This window comes from Ambystoma mexicanum, chromosome 6p (genome assembly GCF_040938575.1).
Source record: "Ambystoma mexicanum isolate Mex_15411 chromosome 6p, UKY_AmexF1_1, whole genome shotgun sequence".
Classification (NCBI taxonomy): domain Eukaryota; kingdom Metazoa; phylum Chordata; class Amphibia; order Caudata; family Ambystomatidae; genus Ambystoma; species Ambystoma mexicanum.
Window position 1 is genome coordinate 468,897,357 of NC_090935.1, and position 18,306 is coordinate 468,915,662.

General features: G+C 42.5%; 1 protein-coding gene across 2 annotated transcripts in view; it reads right to left on the reverse strand.

The window, feature by feature from the left end:
- ARL15 (ARF like GTPase 15) overlaps positions 1-18,306 on the reverse strand; it is a 1,924,177-nt gene that overhangs the window by 1,417,431 nt on the left and 488,440 nt on the right. For both annotated transcript variants that reach the window (XM_069627265.1, XM_069627266.1), the window contains one exon: positions 7,709-7,853. In XM_069627265.1, the coding sequence (XP_069483366.1) occupies positions 7,709-7,853 (145 nt within the window). The remainder of the gene's footprint in view (positions 1-7,708; positions 7,854-18,306) is intronic.

The following is an 18,306-nucleotide window of genomic DNA, read 5'->3' on the forward strand; positions in this document are numbered from 1 at the left end:
TATAATACACCGGTTGAAGTGTGGGTCTGTGCTCACAAGAATCTCCGGTATGTGGCATTTGTTATTGATAAGCAACGATATACTATCATTGATATAAAGGCGATATACTGTATATTGATATAAAGGCGGTTCGCGCCGGTGGATGCGCGCTGGCATGGGGGGCTGTCAGGGGCGCGAAAGGCCAAGGTGCCAAACTACATGTGCACTTCAAAAGGTGTCCCACGCCAAGGGGCCATCGGTCACATGGCCTCCTCAGACCCCGTGTCTCCAGCCAGGCCTCCCCTTGAAGCAGGCCGCCCCCCTGCAAGCCACATAAGTGTGTCTCCATTCAGCAGTCTTCCTGTGCCTTATCTGCACGCCCCAGGCCCATCCATCCCACCCCCCTGTATCAAAGGCGGTTCGCGCCGGTGGATGCGCGCTGGCATGGGGGGCTGTCAGGGGCGCGAAAGACCAAGGTGCCAAACTACATGTACACTTCAAAAGGTATCCCACGCCAAGGGGCCATCGGTCACATGGCCTCCTCAGACCCCGTGTCTCCAGCCAGGCCTCCCCTTGAAGCAGGCCGCCCCCCTGCAATCCACATAAGTGTGTCTCCATTCAGCAGTCTTCCTGTGCCTTATCTGCACCCTTGAAGCAGGCCGCCCCCCCCAAGACCACGACATACATACGTCATTCATTCACAAACACACCCCTGTTTGTAATACTTTATAAACCACTTGACATGTCTCATGAGAACATCTTTGTGCTTTGCAATTCAAATCCTGAACGTGTTACCTGGCAACCACTGAGATCTACGCTAATCTGCTCGTCGTCGTGCTATCCGTGAACTTCTGTGACCGCTTAGAGCAAACCCATCAGTGTGCTACCTGTGGCCACCCACCTATTCTCCTGCAACATACTGCTCTGCTTGCTGAATTCAACTGTTTGTTGGTCAAGGTAAGGCCATGTATCCTAGTCATATTTCGCAGATTTTTAAATTTCTATCTATTTGCGAGTTGAGTACACAATAGTGCTAGGTTCATTGGTCTCATTGCTATTGACTTGAGTTTCCATTGCTATGCTATCAATAGATCTATTTATTTTCATCTGTGTCTATTGTCATCAAATTGCACCCTTCGGGGGTCCAGTCTATAATGTAAGCATGTTTCCTTCTCGTGCAATACAGAACATCCAAGGGATGAGTCACATGTACAGTTTTTAGTCACATAATTTATACATTTCTGCAACTTATGCAAATACTAAGCCGCACATAATGAACTGGTATAGTTCCTGCAACCAAAACAAACCTTGCATTGATCATTGTATGATTCATTTACTTTTGTATAAAATCTTTATTCTTGAAGATTGTATAATAATGTTGATATTTACTTTTCAGATTTATCAACAATGCCTGCCTGTTCGATTAGCGGTTGCCCTTCGAAGACCCATGCTAAATCTGAAGGCACTACAATGCATGTATTCCCGAAAACTGTTGATCGAATAAGAGAATGGGTCAGACATTGCGGATATCCACTGGATGAGCTGGAAAGTAGAGTCCAACAAGTCTTACAGGACAAGAGGGGTGATCGATACCGCATCTGCAGCCGGCACTTTTCCTTGGACATGTACACAACATCTTGGGTAACAAAGAAGAATAAACGGCGAACTACACGGAAATTGCTCGAAAACGCTATTCTCACTCTATTCGTCCACATTCCGCCACCGGTGAGTCAAGTGTCCGGATTTAGTTTTAGGCCTTGCGGTAGTGTGTAGGTATCCGAACGGATTAATTGATATTGTAGGTGTTCTATCCCTTGTAATAATTTCGATATTGATATGAGTGTATAGTTTTTTGAATAATGACATTTACCAATATATTCTTTTTCGATTTCATAACCCACAAACGCAATGTATATATATGGGAAAAGGAACTGTGCTGTATTGAGCATTTTACAAGTATTCTGTCGCCTTACATGGCTATTTTTAATATTGGCATTTCATTATCAATCATTAATTTACCTTTACAACTTCTTGACTATCCATTGAATCTGAAGCAAGAACATTCTACATCCTTGACGTGGTCGCAGTTATCAACCACTTCTAACGCGTATCAGGTAATCTTTCTAGGCTAATCCGCTACAGACTTGTTTTATGCATGTCATGTAATATTTTTATTTTATCGTGTAATCATTTTACCAAATGTTTGGTTAGTGCTTTCCAATTGATATACACCTTAGTTATCGTCCACTGGTGTTTGTTTTTAGTTATAATTAGTGTTATCCATACTAAAGCAAGTACTGTCTTTCAGGGAGATGCTGAAGCGTCCGCCACATCTACAACATTTCTAGATGTTCTTCAACAGCAGGAGGTATGGATACTAACAGCTCCATCGAGCGTCATCATCATAGCTGGAATTCTTGTCATTTGATTGTTCTACACAATGTTTCATTCGTGGTTAGCCGTTGATATGTACCTGTGCTGTCGACCCCAGGTGTGTGTTAGGTTTTCACTATTGTAATCCTCACTAATGCAAGTACTATGTTTCAGGCAGTTGATGGAGCGTTAACCCCTGCACTTGATGCAGAGCCTGACATTCAAGTAAATCCAGGGGAAGTGGAAGCGGGACCATGCGTATACGAATCGGCGCAACAGCTTTCGGAAGTGCACACTACATTTGCAACATCCATAGATATTCTTCAGGAATCTTTGAAATCAGTTGATGAAATGTGATCATATTTGGATTTTCCTTGATTCTTTTGGACAATGCATCATTTGTGGTTATCTCTTTATATGTACCTGTGCCGTCGACCCCAAGTGTGTGTTGTGTTTCCAATATTGAAAAGCATACTAATGCAAGTACTGTGTTTCAGGGAAATGCGGATGCCTCCTCTCCAATACAACCATTCATGGCAGTCCATGCAGAGCCAGAGGTATGGATACTGACAGTTCCATCGAAATAGATCATCACTGGTTGAATACTTGTCATTTGATTGTTGCACACAATGTTTAAATCGTGTTTGGCTATTGAGATGAACCTGTGTGTTCGTCCTCACGTGTGTTTTATGCTAACAATATTTTGATACATAGTAATGAAAGTACTATGTTTCAGGGAGACGTTGGAGCCTCATTCCGTGCTGTCTATGCGGATACAGAAAATATAGTCGTTGCAGCGCAAGAGGAAGGGAGGACATGCGGAAACGAATCGGAGCTACAGCGTGCAGATGTTGAAGGTCGAGTCAAAAAAGTTGCAAAGAAAAAAAAACAAAAAAAGGTTAGTTACAAACAGTTCATAACTTGAAAAAAATGTTTGTGCTGGGGACTATTAGATGTTTTTTTCCAGTCAATTCTACTACACTCAATCTTGAGTTTAAACTGAACATCCCTTTTCCAATCTCTCCTCCAGTTACCCGTGGGTGTCAGAACTATACACACACAGACAGTGAAGCGAATGAGAGATGTGGCTTGCCAGACCGTGTACACTATGGAGGAACTATTAATTGAGGCGAGGCATGTTCAGGCTTGAGATGCTCATGTCCAATGGCCAGAACATGAATTAACTGTGTTTGGAGACTACAGCAAAGTTGCATTGGACTATAGCTACAGTGCACCCGCACCACCACAAGAAGATGTTATTGAATGAATTGAAGATAGCTCTGAAGTAGTTGCAGATCAATTTACACAATCTACACCCGCCAGAAATTTGCCACCAAAAAACCTGTTGACATTGTTGTGTTCTCCCATCAATGTTGAAGTAATAGATGTCGAAATGACAGAGAATGAACCAGCCGCAGCATCCATAGACGCATCAGAACTTGATATCAGCGATATTACTTTCCAATGTGTTGAAATCTCCACAATGTCACAGGCCGAAACAACGTTGACGCAGGATGACAGTCTAATGAAGGAGAGCAAATACATTGTATTTGACAGTTGTTTGATGGAAATTATAAGTATGCTGAAATGTGTGCATTCCATTAGAGGGAAAGTATGTGGGAAGCCATTGATTAATGTGACTCGTCAAATTAAAAGCAGTAACGTCAAAATAAATACCGCCTGTAGATTAAATCATAGGTTCTCATGGTCTGCACAACCGATGCTGGGGAAACTGCCAGCAGGCAATCTACTGCGTGCAGCTGCATCACTTTTTAGTGGCTCCAGTTTTAGAAAGTTAGAGGCTTTCTTTCAGTTTGTGGGACTCCATTTAATTTCTAAAGCACTGTACTACATATACCAACGTGATTATCTGTTTCCGGCTATTAGTGATGCTTGGAAAATTGAACAATTGTCTCTAGCAAGTACATTCGAAGGCAAACGAGTCAGGCTAGCCGGCGATGGACAGTGCGACAGCCCTGGATTTTCTGCCAAGTACTGCACCTACCACTTTCAGGACATGGATAGTAAGAAAATTGTGAGTTCAGCGGTCGTGCAGGTAACACAATGTACATCGTCCGTGGCCATGGAGAAACTAGGATTTATAAAATCAGTGGAATATCTACAATCAAGGGGAATGCACATCGACCTCATAGCCATGGATAGACACGTTTCAATTGCCAAGACAATAAGAGAGCAGTTCCCACATATTAAACATCAATTGGACGTATGGCATCTTGCTAAATCAATCAATAAGAAAATCTAGGCTGCAGGGAAAAAAATAAGGTTTTGAAAGTATTTTGCAGTGGTCACATTCAATCACCAACCATCTTTTACTGGAGCTCAAAAACTTTTGAGGTGTCAGTGGAAATACTACTTGAAAAATGGCGGTCACTGATGCACCATTGTACCAACGTTCACCGCTGGACAGCAAATGAACATTTCCACCAATGTGAACATGGCCCTTTGTCCCCAGAGGAGGCACGGAAGAAGAAGTGGTTGATTCCATCTTCACCGACACACAAAGCCATTGAGAAGATTGTTTTCGACAAAATTCTATCAAGAGATTTGAGAGAACTGACAGAATTCTGTCACACAGGAGATTTGGAGGTGTTCCACAATATGTGCCTAAAGTACAGGCCAAAGCGCTTGCATTTTAGCTTTCGGGGCATGAAACATCGCACTCTACTAGCGGTCTTGGCCCATAACAGCAATGTCGGACGTGAACAATCTAGGACTAGGGGTAAAGTAAGGATGCCTCGCAACACTAAGGTGTTTTCAAAACAAAGTAAGCAATGGGTGATCAAACCAGTCTATGATGAAATCAGTTCGACTTTGTGAAAGGCCTTATTGTTGCTGTGTTAGAGAAGCACAGATATGGAATTTTGGACGTTTCTGTGCAGAGCAGTGATCCATGGCCACCGAACATTGCAACTGTGCCATGCCCACCCGAAGCACAGCTGATTGTGAAGTACAAATCCTGGTTTAAATAATTGCAATACGATTGTCTTTTTGTAAATAAATATTATTGTACAGTGTACCTGTAAACCTAACCCCTACCTTCACCATCATGGGTGGCGAACAAGCTGGGTGGCATCTTTGAATTCTCTCTATTCACCTCACATATGTGTATGTATATATTTTTCTCATGTCTCATCTCATGTAAATGTAAATGTAAATGCTGCGCACTGTTAACGGAGGGGAGGCTTGCGTATTGCAAATAATAAAACAAACAAACAATAAATCTCACTTTTAACTCAACTCCTGTGGTACTTTATACTTTCCCTGACCTTCCGCAAAAAATTAAATGTCTCAATTTGGGCTGCAAAGCTCGCAGACAACGGGGACAAAATGGGGGCACTTAGAACGCGCCAGCCAAGCGGGCCGTGGCATTTGGGAGAGAAGCCAGTTCGCATTTGCACATTGAGGCGCACTACATAGACGGATTCCAAACTTCAAGTTCTCACAGATGCCTATACTACGTGATGTTGCAAATAAAGAATGCGAAGGACAGCGTCCAGATGAGGCCCACAAGTCGCACTGGAAGTATAAAGGTCTATTGTTTTTTGACCTTGAGACAGGGACCATGCTGAAAGAACTACATTTGAAGGGGGTGCGCAATAACGTAAGAGACGATAAGGCAGAAAATTCAGAAACTAGACCGAGTTTCATTTTAGTTCAGTATACGAAAAATCGTTGTCAAGAGCACGGTCCGTTTTACAGACTGCATTACGAAGCGACACAATGGAAATTTCAAATATAATGTAAGTAAATCTTTACACGCTTTTATACCGGAATGAAGATTTAATGAATGGATGCATGAATAAATGAATGAATGAATGAAGAGCTAGGAAAAGCAAATAAAACGTATTCGTAGTGGGCACATGGGCATGCAGGTCCACTGATCTCACCGATCTCGGTCCTTGGCCCAGCCACTTTTCCCTGCACTGCCTACCTGCTCTATGGGACTGTCTCTGTATCCTTCAGCCCCTTCTCCCGGCATTTACCTTGCACTTGCCACCAGCTGGCCCTATTATTTAATTTGTATTCAACTAACCATGTACAGCCCTTCCCCATGCACGATCAGAAAGATACCTGGCCTAGTAGGATTGTTGTCGGTCTGCCCTTGTTCCCCACCTGCCTCGTCACGCCTAGAAACACTTGAGTATGGGCGCGTTACAAATGCCATATCATATCATATCATTCCTCACGCATGTAGACTAACTGTCGTTTATCATTGTGTGTTGGCCTCGATTTATCTCGTTACTTTTCGCATTGATTTTTAGAGACGAACATACTCCATTGAACTATCGTTGCAAGCAAATAGTTTCTGATCGGCCGTAATAAATGAAATGAGTAATATTAATGAAGTTCGGCTAGCGAGACTAATTATAACTTTTTTGTTTTCATAACAGGTATTTGATCCCATTCTGCCACTGCCATCTGTTTGAGACACCGGTGGATGGATTCTTCAGCAGACACCTGCAGCTTCTTGTCAACAACTGGAGCACAATCACCATATTATGGGACGATCGCCAAGGGCCCACATGCCCTTACGCTGTACTAATGGCTAGAAGCAACATAACAACCTTTACGCTGGCCTAGTGCCTACTTGATGGAACAGCCTTGTGGTTCACCGTGCTTCCAAAGTGATTCTTTTTACGAAAATGAACACCCTGTGTACCATAAAGGAACAGTGCGTGACTCAGGTGAAACGGAACAGTTATTGCGGATACAGATAAAAGAAAATAAATGGCTTTCGGAGTTCATATGGCAATTGCTGAATATTCTCTAAACATTTAATGTCAAATAAATGTACTTTACCAAATGTACCGTGTTGCTGTTTCATTTTAAAGTACAGTTTCATATTCCGAATTGTGGCGCGCTGTGTTGTGAGTTGATCTGTGTTGGTTTCCGGGTTCTGTGTGGAGTCGCGCAGAAGACGACTGGGCGCGTTTGCCTACGCAGCACAGTAACGTCACGGAGAGAGGCAGGGAATATGAATGTTTTGATAATGTCAGGCTCAGGGGCGGGGGAATTGATTTAGTGCCGCAAAAGCAGGTCAGCCAGAGCGATCGGGGAAAAGATAGGATTATCAGAAAATGGCGGCTCCCTGGTGCTTGTTTTCACGTGCGTTTAATGGACGAAAACTCGGGTAAGGTCCATAGGAATGTTTTCTAAAATCGAGCCACTTAGGCTTAAAAAAACATGGCCGACCCGTAGGGACAATAAAAAATTTTACTAGACCATGCCTTAAGTATTTTTATCCACATGACAAAGCAAAATAAATCCTTATTAGTTGCAAATGTATGATACTTTTTCATCAGGTTACATGAAAGCATATAAAAACTCCATTTACCTGTAGTAGGCACAATGTTGTCGCCACTTTCTGAGCAGAGCTGCGATAGGAGGCTTGACTTTCCGGCACCTGTCAGGCCTATACAAACCACATCGTATTCGGGTCGTGGTGGTGGTGGTCCCTTGCAGCAAAGTGCTCTAAAACACTGTGAATAAAAACAATGCAATTAGTAAGGATTTCTGCAAACATACCTGAAATTCTGAACATAGACATTAAATTAAAATGCATTTGTGATTGGTACTTTAGACCAGTACAGCGGTAACACTGAAAACGCTATCAATGGTCTAGGGTCTCTCTGGAGAAAATGGGCAAACAGAATGGGCCAGTAGATAGTTATTGGCCATCAAACTCTTTGTTGTAATATATTTATTGAATACAGCATTGAAGCCACTTGTCTGATGCTTATGGATGGCTTGTTTCAAACATCTTTTTGGGAACATAGTACAAGTTCAATTTCTTATGAACTTGTACAAAAATGTACTTTGTATAAAAAAGTACCTTGTGAGCTTGCTGTTATTCAAAAATCTATTTAGTGACTATTTCCCTAAAATACAGTAAGAGAATGATTCTCTAAATCATGGTGCCTACTTTACATTATACCAACACCTATGTATGCCAATGAAAAGCACTGAGTGTGTACGAGGAGCTCATAGAATCCTGCGCATATATGGCCAAAAGCCATTTGTTTCGATCCTTTTTCTTTTTAAGAGACTTTAACAATGAATAAGGCAGTTAGAAATATCGTTGACATATGTGATGGTAAATTATTTTGGGAAATGGCACTCTATATATCGCAAAAATAGTACATTCTATAGAAACATGCATGCAGTCTCTACCTCTCCTGTTCCCACCTGTCCCTCTGCACGGCCTTGGCCTCTCATTTCACTACTAAAACTCAGTCTATCCTGTCCACCCTCTCATCCTCTACCTCCTCTTCCTCTTCCTCCTCCTCCTCCTCCTCCTCCTCCAACTCCTCCTCCTCCTCCTCCTCCTCCAACTCCTCCTCCTTCTCCTCCTCCTCCTTCTCCTCCTCCTCTACCACTCCTGACCCGTCTGAGGCTGTCACTCCTCCGCCTTTCTCCTATTCACCGGTGACAATATTTCTAGACGAGTCCGATCTATGAAAGTCTTGTCAAAGCAGGTTCTCCCCTGCTAATCCAGAACTATCAAGAACCATATCGACACCCTTGCTCCAGTCCTGTCCGATTTCTGCAATCACTCTTTTGCCACTGGAACTTTCCCCTCCCCCTTAAGCACTCTCTTGTGTGCCCCCTTCTAAAGAAGCCCTCTTTAATACTTCTTCTCCGGCTATCACCCGATCTCGATCACTCCTTTCCTGGGAAAACGCTTGGAAAAGCTGGACATCTCCCAGCTCAATTTACATACTCAATCTGTTGTTTGCCTCCATGACCACCAGTCTGGCTCCAGAGCTGCCAGAAGCACGGAAACTGCTCTCCTGAACACCCGTGAAGATTTGCTCTCCAATCTCCCTTCTGTGCTCATTCTCCTCAATCTATCGTCTGCTTTTGACACGGTCAACCATGCCATCCTGCTCAATCGGCTCTGTGACAATCTTGGTATTAGGGATCAGGCCTTGCCCTGGTTGACCTCCTTTCTCAAAGACCGACCCTCGGGTCCAACTGGAATCTTTCCTCGCTTCTATATCTCTCTCTCTACTTGTGGTGTTCCCCAGGGGTTTAACCTCTCTCGCTGGCTCTTCACCCACTACCTGGCACCTCTTGCCCACCGCATAGCTATTTCCTGCTCCAATTTTCAATGTTCCGAGGATGACACCGAGCTCTCTTTCAGGCTTTCCTCAGCCACCTCTGCTTCTTCTCTCATACCACATTGTCTAGCCGCAATTTAAGAATGGTGTGCCACCAATGATCTCTGCCTTAATGCCAGTAAAAGTGAGATCCTCCTCATTGGGACACCCGTTCCGTCCTTTCCTCTCTCTCCCTGGCTGCCCACTCTGGGCCCTCTTCCTGCTCCTTCCTGTGAGGCGATGAACCTTGGTATCATCTTCAACTCCACCCTCTTTCTACTTAGAGACGTCAGAGAAGTGAGGAGAGAAGTAAACTATCAGCTTTAACTCCTCAGAGGTATTCTTCCTTTTTCTCACTTTCCCCCTATAAAATATACTGCGTGCATGGCCGAAGGCTGTGCTCCTGAGCCAGGGCCGAAGCGAGTGTGTCCAAAACACATTTATAGTAGACACAGCTGAAGCCTGTGCCCACTAGCACGGGCCCAAGGACCTGGCTAGTGGGCTCAAAAGAGAGGAGGGAACATGTGCAGTGGACAACGGCCGAAGGGCAGCGGCGCTGAAAAAATTATATCATAACAAAACCCTTGAAATTCACTAAAAAAACGTTAGTGAAAGCTTAGTTAATTTTATCAGATTTATCGCAACAAAACCCTTGAAATTCAGCACATTGGGTAAGTCATGACTGGCTTAACTTGGCGCGTTCCTGTTGCAAAGCCCTAGAGCACATATATATTATAAGAAAAGGGATTCACAATAGAATACACAATGGCATTATGGGGGAGAACAAAGGGAGCGCGCCGAGTTAAGCCAGTCATGACTTCCCCAGTGTGCTGAATTTCAAGGGTTTTGTTGCAATAAATCTGATCAACTTAACTAAACTTTAACTAATGTTTTTTCAGTGTATATGTTTTCTTTAGCGAGTGTGCATTCACATTCACTTACCGCCCTTCAAAGATTATCCATACTCCATTATTCGTAATGGAAAAATAATCCCTTTATTGACAGAAGAAGTAGAAAAACTTAATTTTGCCCTTAACAAGCTTTCTCGTAGTTGGTAGTGATGTCATTCATGGTAAGTTTATATGCAAATGTATAGTCCTTTTTCCTTTTAAGTTAAAAAAGTACACCTGTTCTTTCTAACAAGGAATATCTTGGAATGCTCATTAGCTGGATACTTACAATGTTTGCTTAAATGCTTTCAAAAGGTAGCTATCAGATAGCAAAATAGGTAATACGCATACATCTCCAAAGTAGAAGCATACAAAAGACATAGCATTACTGCCCATATCACGAGTATACAATCTAAATATATACAATATCATCTACATTTTCATGATGAGCACATACACTCATTGAGAGTGCTCATTATGAAATTTTCCTGTTAGAGCGACCAGATGTTTTTTAATTGTCATTATCCGTGATGGTTATGGATAGTCGTAGGGCTAGCAGGAAAAACAGAGGCAAAAGCGGCCACCCCTGTCTAATCCATCTTTGTATCTGGAGGACTCTAAAATGTGTGCGTTGCAACCAGCGATAGTGGAATAGTTATGGTACAGTAGCCTCACGTTCTCCAAGTACTCTCCATCCAGATCCCTCCAAACCTCTGTCTCCAACTCTCTGCTTGTCAAGTGCTTCTCTAAGCCGAGAGCGGGCGGCTGTTCCCTCTCCTCAGCTGGCTCCCTCTCTGGAACAGCCTGCCCCTTCCTCTCCATCTTGAGCCGGATCTCCTCAAGTTCTGCAAATACCTCAAGATTTTACTCTTTTCCTCCTCCATTACATTTAGCAAGCAGTGAGTGGTAAGCATCTTCTTTCCACAACCCTGTGACACCCCCTTCTGCTGCTGCCCAGTCACAGTAGGTGCCACGGGCAACTTCCAATGGTCCCAGATGCCTTACAATGACTTCTAAAAGTCCATGAAAATGTGCAAGCGATTGTTCGCACACGTAGAAACGGCCCTCAAAATATGCATTTGCCACTTGCTAGTGATGACTGACACTGGGTGAGTAAGAAATGGTGTACTGCGTGTATAGCTAGAATTGTGGGGCCAAGAGACTTGTTATGCCTAGCTAGTAAATTGTAACTTGAAATATTTAACCCGGCAGGAAAAACACATATAGCCAGTGGAAGGGAATCATTTTACTATGCCCATCAGCAATGGAAGGTGTGCAAACGAATCATGATCAAATTAAAAACAAAATACACTATATTATGCAGCACAAAGGCGGAACACACATCAATTCACCAAACAGCTCGGAAAAAACATTCTCTTTAATGCAAAATTCTGTAAATCTTTGCCAACCAAATACCACTGGCTTCGACAGAATTCCTGCCATTACAACAGTGTTTCATCAGAATTTACTAATTCGATATGACATGAACAGAGGTCAGGCCCTGCGGCTGCTCGAATATGTATCTTCAAAAGGTCTGGCAGAGAGCTAAAGCTTTATCTAGCTAAACAGAAAAATGGATGGACTAGAATTTCCAACATGATTATGTCACAAGTGTGTCATCAGATTCAGAGTGTGCCCCATTCGGCTTGTTGTGCCATAATTTCTTTGCACAAAAGGCCTAAAATATGTGAGAGACAGTAGCATGTACTGAGGAGGTTTGCTTTTGGGCCACCATTTGGTCAACAATATTGATTGAAATCTAGAATGTATAGTGTAATAATGACTTGTTTGGTGAGGAACTTTCTTTGGTAAAGCTAGGGAATGGATCTACATTGTTTTGATAAATACATATTGTTGCTTTAGTTTAATTTGCAGAAATATTAAATATATTCATTAAAATAATATAAGTCTTTCCGGCAGGCTTCATTAAGAAAAACTATATATGATGGCTGCAAGAGCAAATAAATAGTGTTATGGCTCCTTTCTCTCCAATCCCTCACTCTCACACTCTGTCTCATGGACTCTTTCCTGGGTGCTTCAAGATAGCTACTGTCAAACCTTTCCTTAAGAAACTCTTAGTTGAACCTACAATTCCTGCTAATTATCATCCTGTATAGCTGTTCCGTCACTACAATACTTGAAGGATTGATGTCCTCCTGTCTGAACACTAACAACCTCTGTGACCCTGTCAAGTCTGTATTCTGAAGAAGTCATGTATACCGTTGAAGCTGAAAAGCGCTCGGACGAGAGTTGGAATTTGCTGTCATTTTGAGAAGCATTACGCACTTGCAATGTTATCTTTGAAAACTGAGACTAGTTCTGCGCACTTGTGAAAATTATCAATATAACTAGTATCTACTCCAACTTTGTGGGTCTAACAAGAATTCAAAGCCTGGAAGAAGACCTGAGGTCAAAACATGTGTCGGCTGTATTCAACTGATCAAATTCTTCATAAATCAATTTTTGTTATTGCGCAGTGTGGGTTGTGCTACTTTATGTAACTTCTTACCTAACACACACCTTTCCAGTGGTCACCGGCGTGCCAGCAAGCCTTCACATCCATCCGTGATCGGATAGTGCAGGCTGAAAACATGGCCATTTTGACAAAGAGACAGTACTAACAGTCGATGAATGCCCGATATGCAGATAACTTCCCGCCGAGTACTGACTGCACGTCTGCACAGTACGCTGACTCAATGCGCTCAAATAGCTTCCTGTGGAATTGTGGACTTGCTGTGTATATTGCCCTTGACACTTGACTTAATTTGCCACTTAATATACTATGCTAAATGATTTAAAAAATGAACTATACTTCTCTATTCATCTAGTTCCTGTAGCCACGCCCCTTCTGACTACATATTCAGCTGCCACGCGCACCAGCGCTTGCGCACCTAGCACAAGTACCCGCTGAGTACTGACTGCTGACCGCTGAGCCGTGGTGCAGCGTGTCAGCGTTACAGCGCCTGGTTGCATGATTTATACTCTCATTTGTTGTTTCCCGGGGCCAATTTTTGGAGATTGTTATTTTGTCCGCTTTTTGAATAATCACAATTTTGAGGCATTTTTCCTTTAAGCGTTTGGCTCAATTGGTTCTTCAGTTTTGAGCACACCCGTATTGAACGGTTTTCCTCATAATGATTCGTCTTCCTTCAGGTATGCCGTGTCAGCCTAATCATCTATTCCAGCGGCAACTCCCATTAAAATCACTGGCTAGTTGAGGCTCTTTAAAGTCTGCCCTACCCTCTAAAATTACTTGAACTTCCACTGACATTCGCAGCTTTCTTAGGAATGCGGAAACTGCGGGAACTACTTCACCTAAAATATACGCATCAAACTATGTTAGTTTCCCTCCGGCAACTGATGGAGTCCTGTTTCAAACCCAAACAACTACAACAGCCCAACCTCCCTTGCTATCAGACCTGACAATGCAAGGTTGTACTTCGTCCATAACTTGTCTTTCAGAGGTTGAAACATTCCACACTCCAAGTTACTTACCAGAATTTTCTATGGCTGCTCATGTTTCTACTTCCATTGAGCCAGTTCAAACTATGCTGCCAGCCATTCTATATTCACAAGCAGTTAGACCATTAACTGCCATGGATGAAGCTGATAGCCTCCTTCCCAAAATGCAGATAGAACGCACAATTTATCTCTCCTGCTTCCGGTGCCATCCTCATTATACTCAAACCACCAAATCTACAGAGGGTGCTTTTAGGCCAGTTACAACTATCCCGCAGCATTCAGTTCTTTCAAACTCTCCTGAGCTTTACCATACTGATGCTCCGGACGATATAATTTCACCAGGAGACTCTGAGTCATCTCTGGTCGCTTCATTCACTAAACCGGTTCCACGTCCGTCATTTGGCTTTCCTACAATTTCTAATCCAGCTTTAGAAGCTGTTCTTACAGCCATGAACACGAGTATATTTACTCTAAGTAAATTATTCGAAGTGCAAGATCACAGGTCAGCTACTCAAACCGCGTCTATGAATCTTCTTCATAGTAAATTTGTTTGGCTTGCGACTAATCCACCTAATTGTGTAAATGTTGTGTTGGATACTCCTAATCTCACTCTACCTACAGCTGAACATCTTGTAGTTATATCTTTGGAGATGACCCAGATTGAGATAGAAGGTTCCAGTATTCCAGCTCAATTTTACTCTCCTCTGTTGCCTCATATTGAGAATAACGGAGATAATACCTCTGACATCTAAATTATAGAAAAACCCTTAGATGATGTATTTTCCCGTGTTTCTCAAAACAAAAGAAGAAAGAGGAAAAGAAAAAGAAAACGCATGTCTCAAATATTTAATGATTCCAATGTAAATCAGAAAATAGAATAAAGAAATAAAGAAAAAATAAAAACATACCTTCTCCTCCCAAAAAAAAAATTTAAATCAAAAACTAAAACGTTTGTGCCAAATATTTCTTTACCACAATATTTGCCGAATGAATTGGATGATCAATTGAACCCTTATTTGCCCCCAAATTTGCCGTTGTGACACTGGAAAAGGCCATGCCTCTTGATTCTGCTATGGACATCTCCAAAGGTAGTAGCTCTATCATAAATGGATGCACCATTGACTGTTATTGGGGAATCTAATCAGGGTGATCTGAATACGATGCATGATAAACTTATGAACCTATCAGTATATTCTCATAATAACAATTTTATTCTTGAAGATGTGCATCATAGTCTACATGACTTCTCTCGTGATCAACGTGTTTTGCCACCGACTTATGTTAATTTTGACATTGATCCGACCTCATTTAAAACTATGGATCAAAGGCGTAAGGAAACAGCTATGAGAGGGATCATGTCAAAAGAGAAATCACCTCCGCAAATCTCATTACCCCTAACTTCTCTTGGCCTTCCTTCAAATACTACTTCTATGCATTTTGAACGTACGGTGCCCCTGATTGTTCCGACAAAATGAATTCCTGTACAACATTTGGTAGACTTCCTGGGACGTCAGTCCAAATGTCCCTTGATACAATTTATGAAGATTCGAGACCAAACATTTATTATCCGAATCCTACTATCCTTAAAGATGAGAGCATTCGTATTACTATGCTTGACAGATTATATTCCGATCCTTTTCCTAATCGCACAACAATTCTTACTGTTTTTAATTCTATTTCTTCACTGAAACAGATAAACTCTGCCGATATTGAGTCGGTGAAATATCCTATTCCAGCAAAGCAAGATATCACTGAAATCACCATTTGATCGCAAATCGTAAAAAAAATTGGCTGGAATGGAAGACAACTCTTCAGTAAAGGGCTGCGTCTTGAAGCTTTAATTCCATCTTCTCCAATGAATGCCTTTTCGCTAACTGAGCATGTGCAATCAAATTTAAATCACATATTGCAGGTACGTCTAAAGCAACTTGTTCTAGTTGTAAAAATGATGCCCGATAACCTAATAAACTACCCCTCTCCAAATGGGATGGGGTTAGAGTAAGCAAAGATCAGTATTTACATCCCCTAGCTCATTAGGAAGATCTTCTAGATTCCACTCATATCGGTTCCTTGGCATCCTGGAATACTAGGGGGTTTTCTCACTTACTTGACACTCACTCCTCTGTATTAAATGAATTCGACATAGTCGTACTTCAAGAAACTTGGATGTTGACGATACCGACATGGGAAAATCATCAAATTAAAGTCGTGCAAGCCTCTAAAGCGGCTAAAGGATGACCGACTTCAGGGTTATTAGTTGCCATTCGAAATGGCTCACAGCTTTCTCTTGAAGCTTGCCCATCTCCCGATCCAGGCATTCATGTTGTAAAACTAATCACCCCCAATACAAACCACCCTCTTCATGCTGGTTCTGTATCAATAAATATTTACTGGAACTCGCTTTTGTTACGCTCACCTGGTTCCCACAGGGGGGTCGATCGGACCCGGACAGCTGCAGTCTCCAACAACGTGATGCGTAGTGCAGAGATGACAGTCTGGACTGGCCCGCCTAATCTTGTCTGCTGGACTCATAGAAGTATTCTCCTGCAAGTGGAGAAAGGGATTTAGCCACCTGTGGACTTTAGTGATAGCCCCCCCAACTGTTCTCATTCTCCCCACTAATCACCTCCGATATCTCCTCTTGGTAACCTCACCTTATGTTTTTAAATGATGAGCTCTCCATCCTGCATGGCATGCAGGGGCGCATAGATACCAGGTACTTCACTGGTTTGAAGGTTCCAGAGGAATATTGACTCCAGTGTCTATAAAGTTCAAAGAGTTCAATATGTCCGATGTTCACTCTTGTTCCATTCCCTCGTTAGGTTGCAGCTGGGTCCAAAAGAAAGCTGATTGCGTTCAGGTAAGAGTCTGTATTACCAAACACTGTCCGGTAAAAGTTGCATGAGTTTAACTTGCTGTTTTCTCTCCCTTTATAGGTGCAGCATAGGAAGATGCGGCAAAGTAAAGGATAATACCTCCGGTGGTAAAGCAGGTAAGCCTATGGTGGCAAGAGATTGTCTTTGTCGGTTTTCTCAGCTCACCGTGTTATTCCTTTTGTTTTTCCCCCAGGTGCTGGGTTTCGACGAAGAAAATGATGGAGGCAGCGCCGAGTCGAAAGATGCGGTGGACTGGTGAGTAGAACGTGGCGTTGCTGCTGGCGAAGCGACGCGTGCTGAAATAATGTCCTTTCCAGGCTCGGAGCTGTGCTGGGTCCGGAGTCAGGTAAGGAATCAAATAATGTCCGTGATCTAACCTCTTCTCCTTTCTTTTCCTTTTGTCTAGGAGCTCCGGATTTGAGGCGGGCGTGGCAGAAGACTGGATGCTGACTTGCAGACACGGTGAGCGTTACGCTGCTGGATGCAGAATAACAGGGAGCATGGGCTGCTGTTCGGGCATGGTTTAAGTAGCCTGCAAAGTACTCCCAGGTAAGAAGTTCCCCAGAACCACACCCGAGTGAAAAATAGTCCCTGTAATAAAATAGTCCCATCCAGGCCTCATGTTGGCTTGGACTTATTTGCAGCATGGTCTGCATAAGGTAAGTAAAGTCTATGGTCCTGGCGCCTATGGCGCCAGGACTGATTTCTAAGATGAGCCAGGCGCCTAAGGCGCCAGGACTGAATCCAAACAGCCCTCAGCCGGGGCTGTTGGGGTTTTAATAAGTATCTGGATGCCTGCACCCGGGGCTGATGGACTCGATCCGGATGCCCGGGGGTAGGCATCATGACAGCTTTCCCCTTCAGAGCCCCAGTTTATTGACAAAATCTAAGCAATTTTGAATAAAATGTTATTAGAACCCGATATTACAACTTCTATAACAGCAGGTGATTTTAACCTCAACTGTCTCTCTGCTCCCATTACACGTGCCGATTCAAGAGCCTCAAAATGGTTGGATTTAATGGAAACAAGAACATTTACTATGCTAAATGGTTCTACTCCCAAAGACTCGCCTCTGAAACCCACTTCGTCCAGAAATTTGTATAAATTTGTAAACATTTGAATAAATGAATAGCCCAATTTCAAATTATACCTACTACAGTCAGCGATCACAACATTGTTAAGGTTTGCTGGACTCTTCATATTCAATCTAATTTGCAATAAATAATTCCAGAAATCGTCTTAAATGGTTTCCTGGGTTAATTTCAAATTTGCATCACAGGGTATTGCAAATGGATACAAACCTTCGAATACCTACTCAAATGTTTTATAATGATTGTATTTCGATGTTAAAACAATAGAGCTATGGATTTACTCGTCCAGTATTTCTTCACAAATATCCTCGAATAGCTGCTATTTCTAATCTTAAACTGGAGCTAGAGCGGGCATTAAAAACATTTCCCTCAAAAACATCTTTAGCGCTAGAACTTTATTGAAGACTAGATATAAAAATAGATGTAGGCAAACGCTATTACACAATCAGGAAAAAGCTGAACGAATGTTAAGAGTTCTCATCTCTAAATCCTCTGGAAAAATATGGAAAGTAA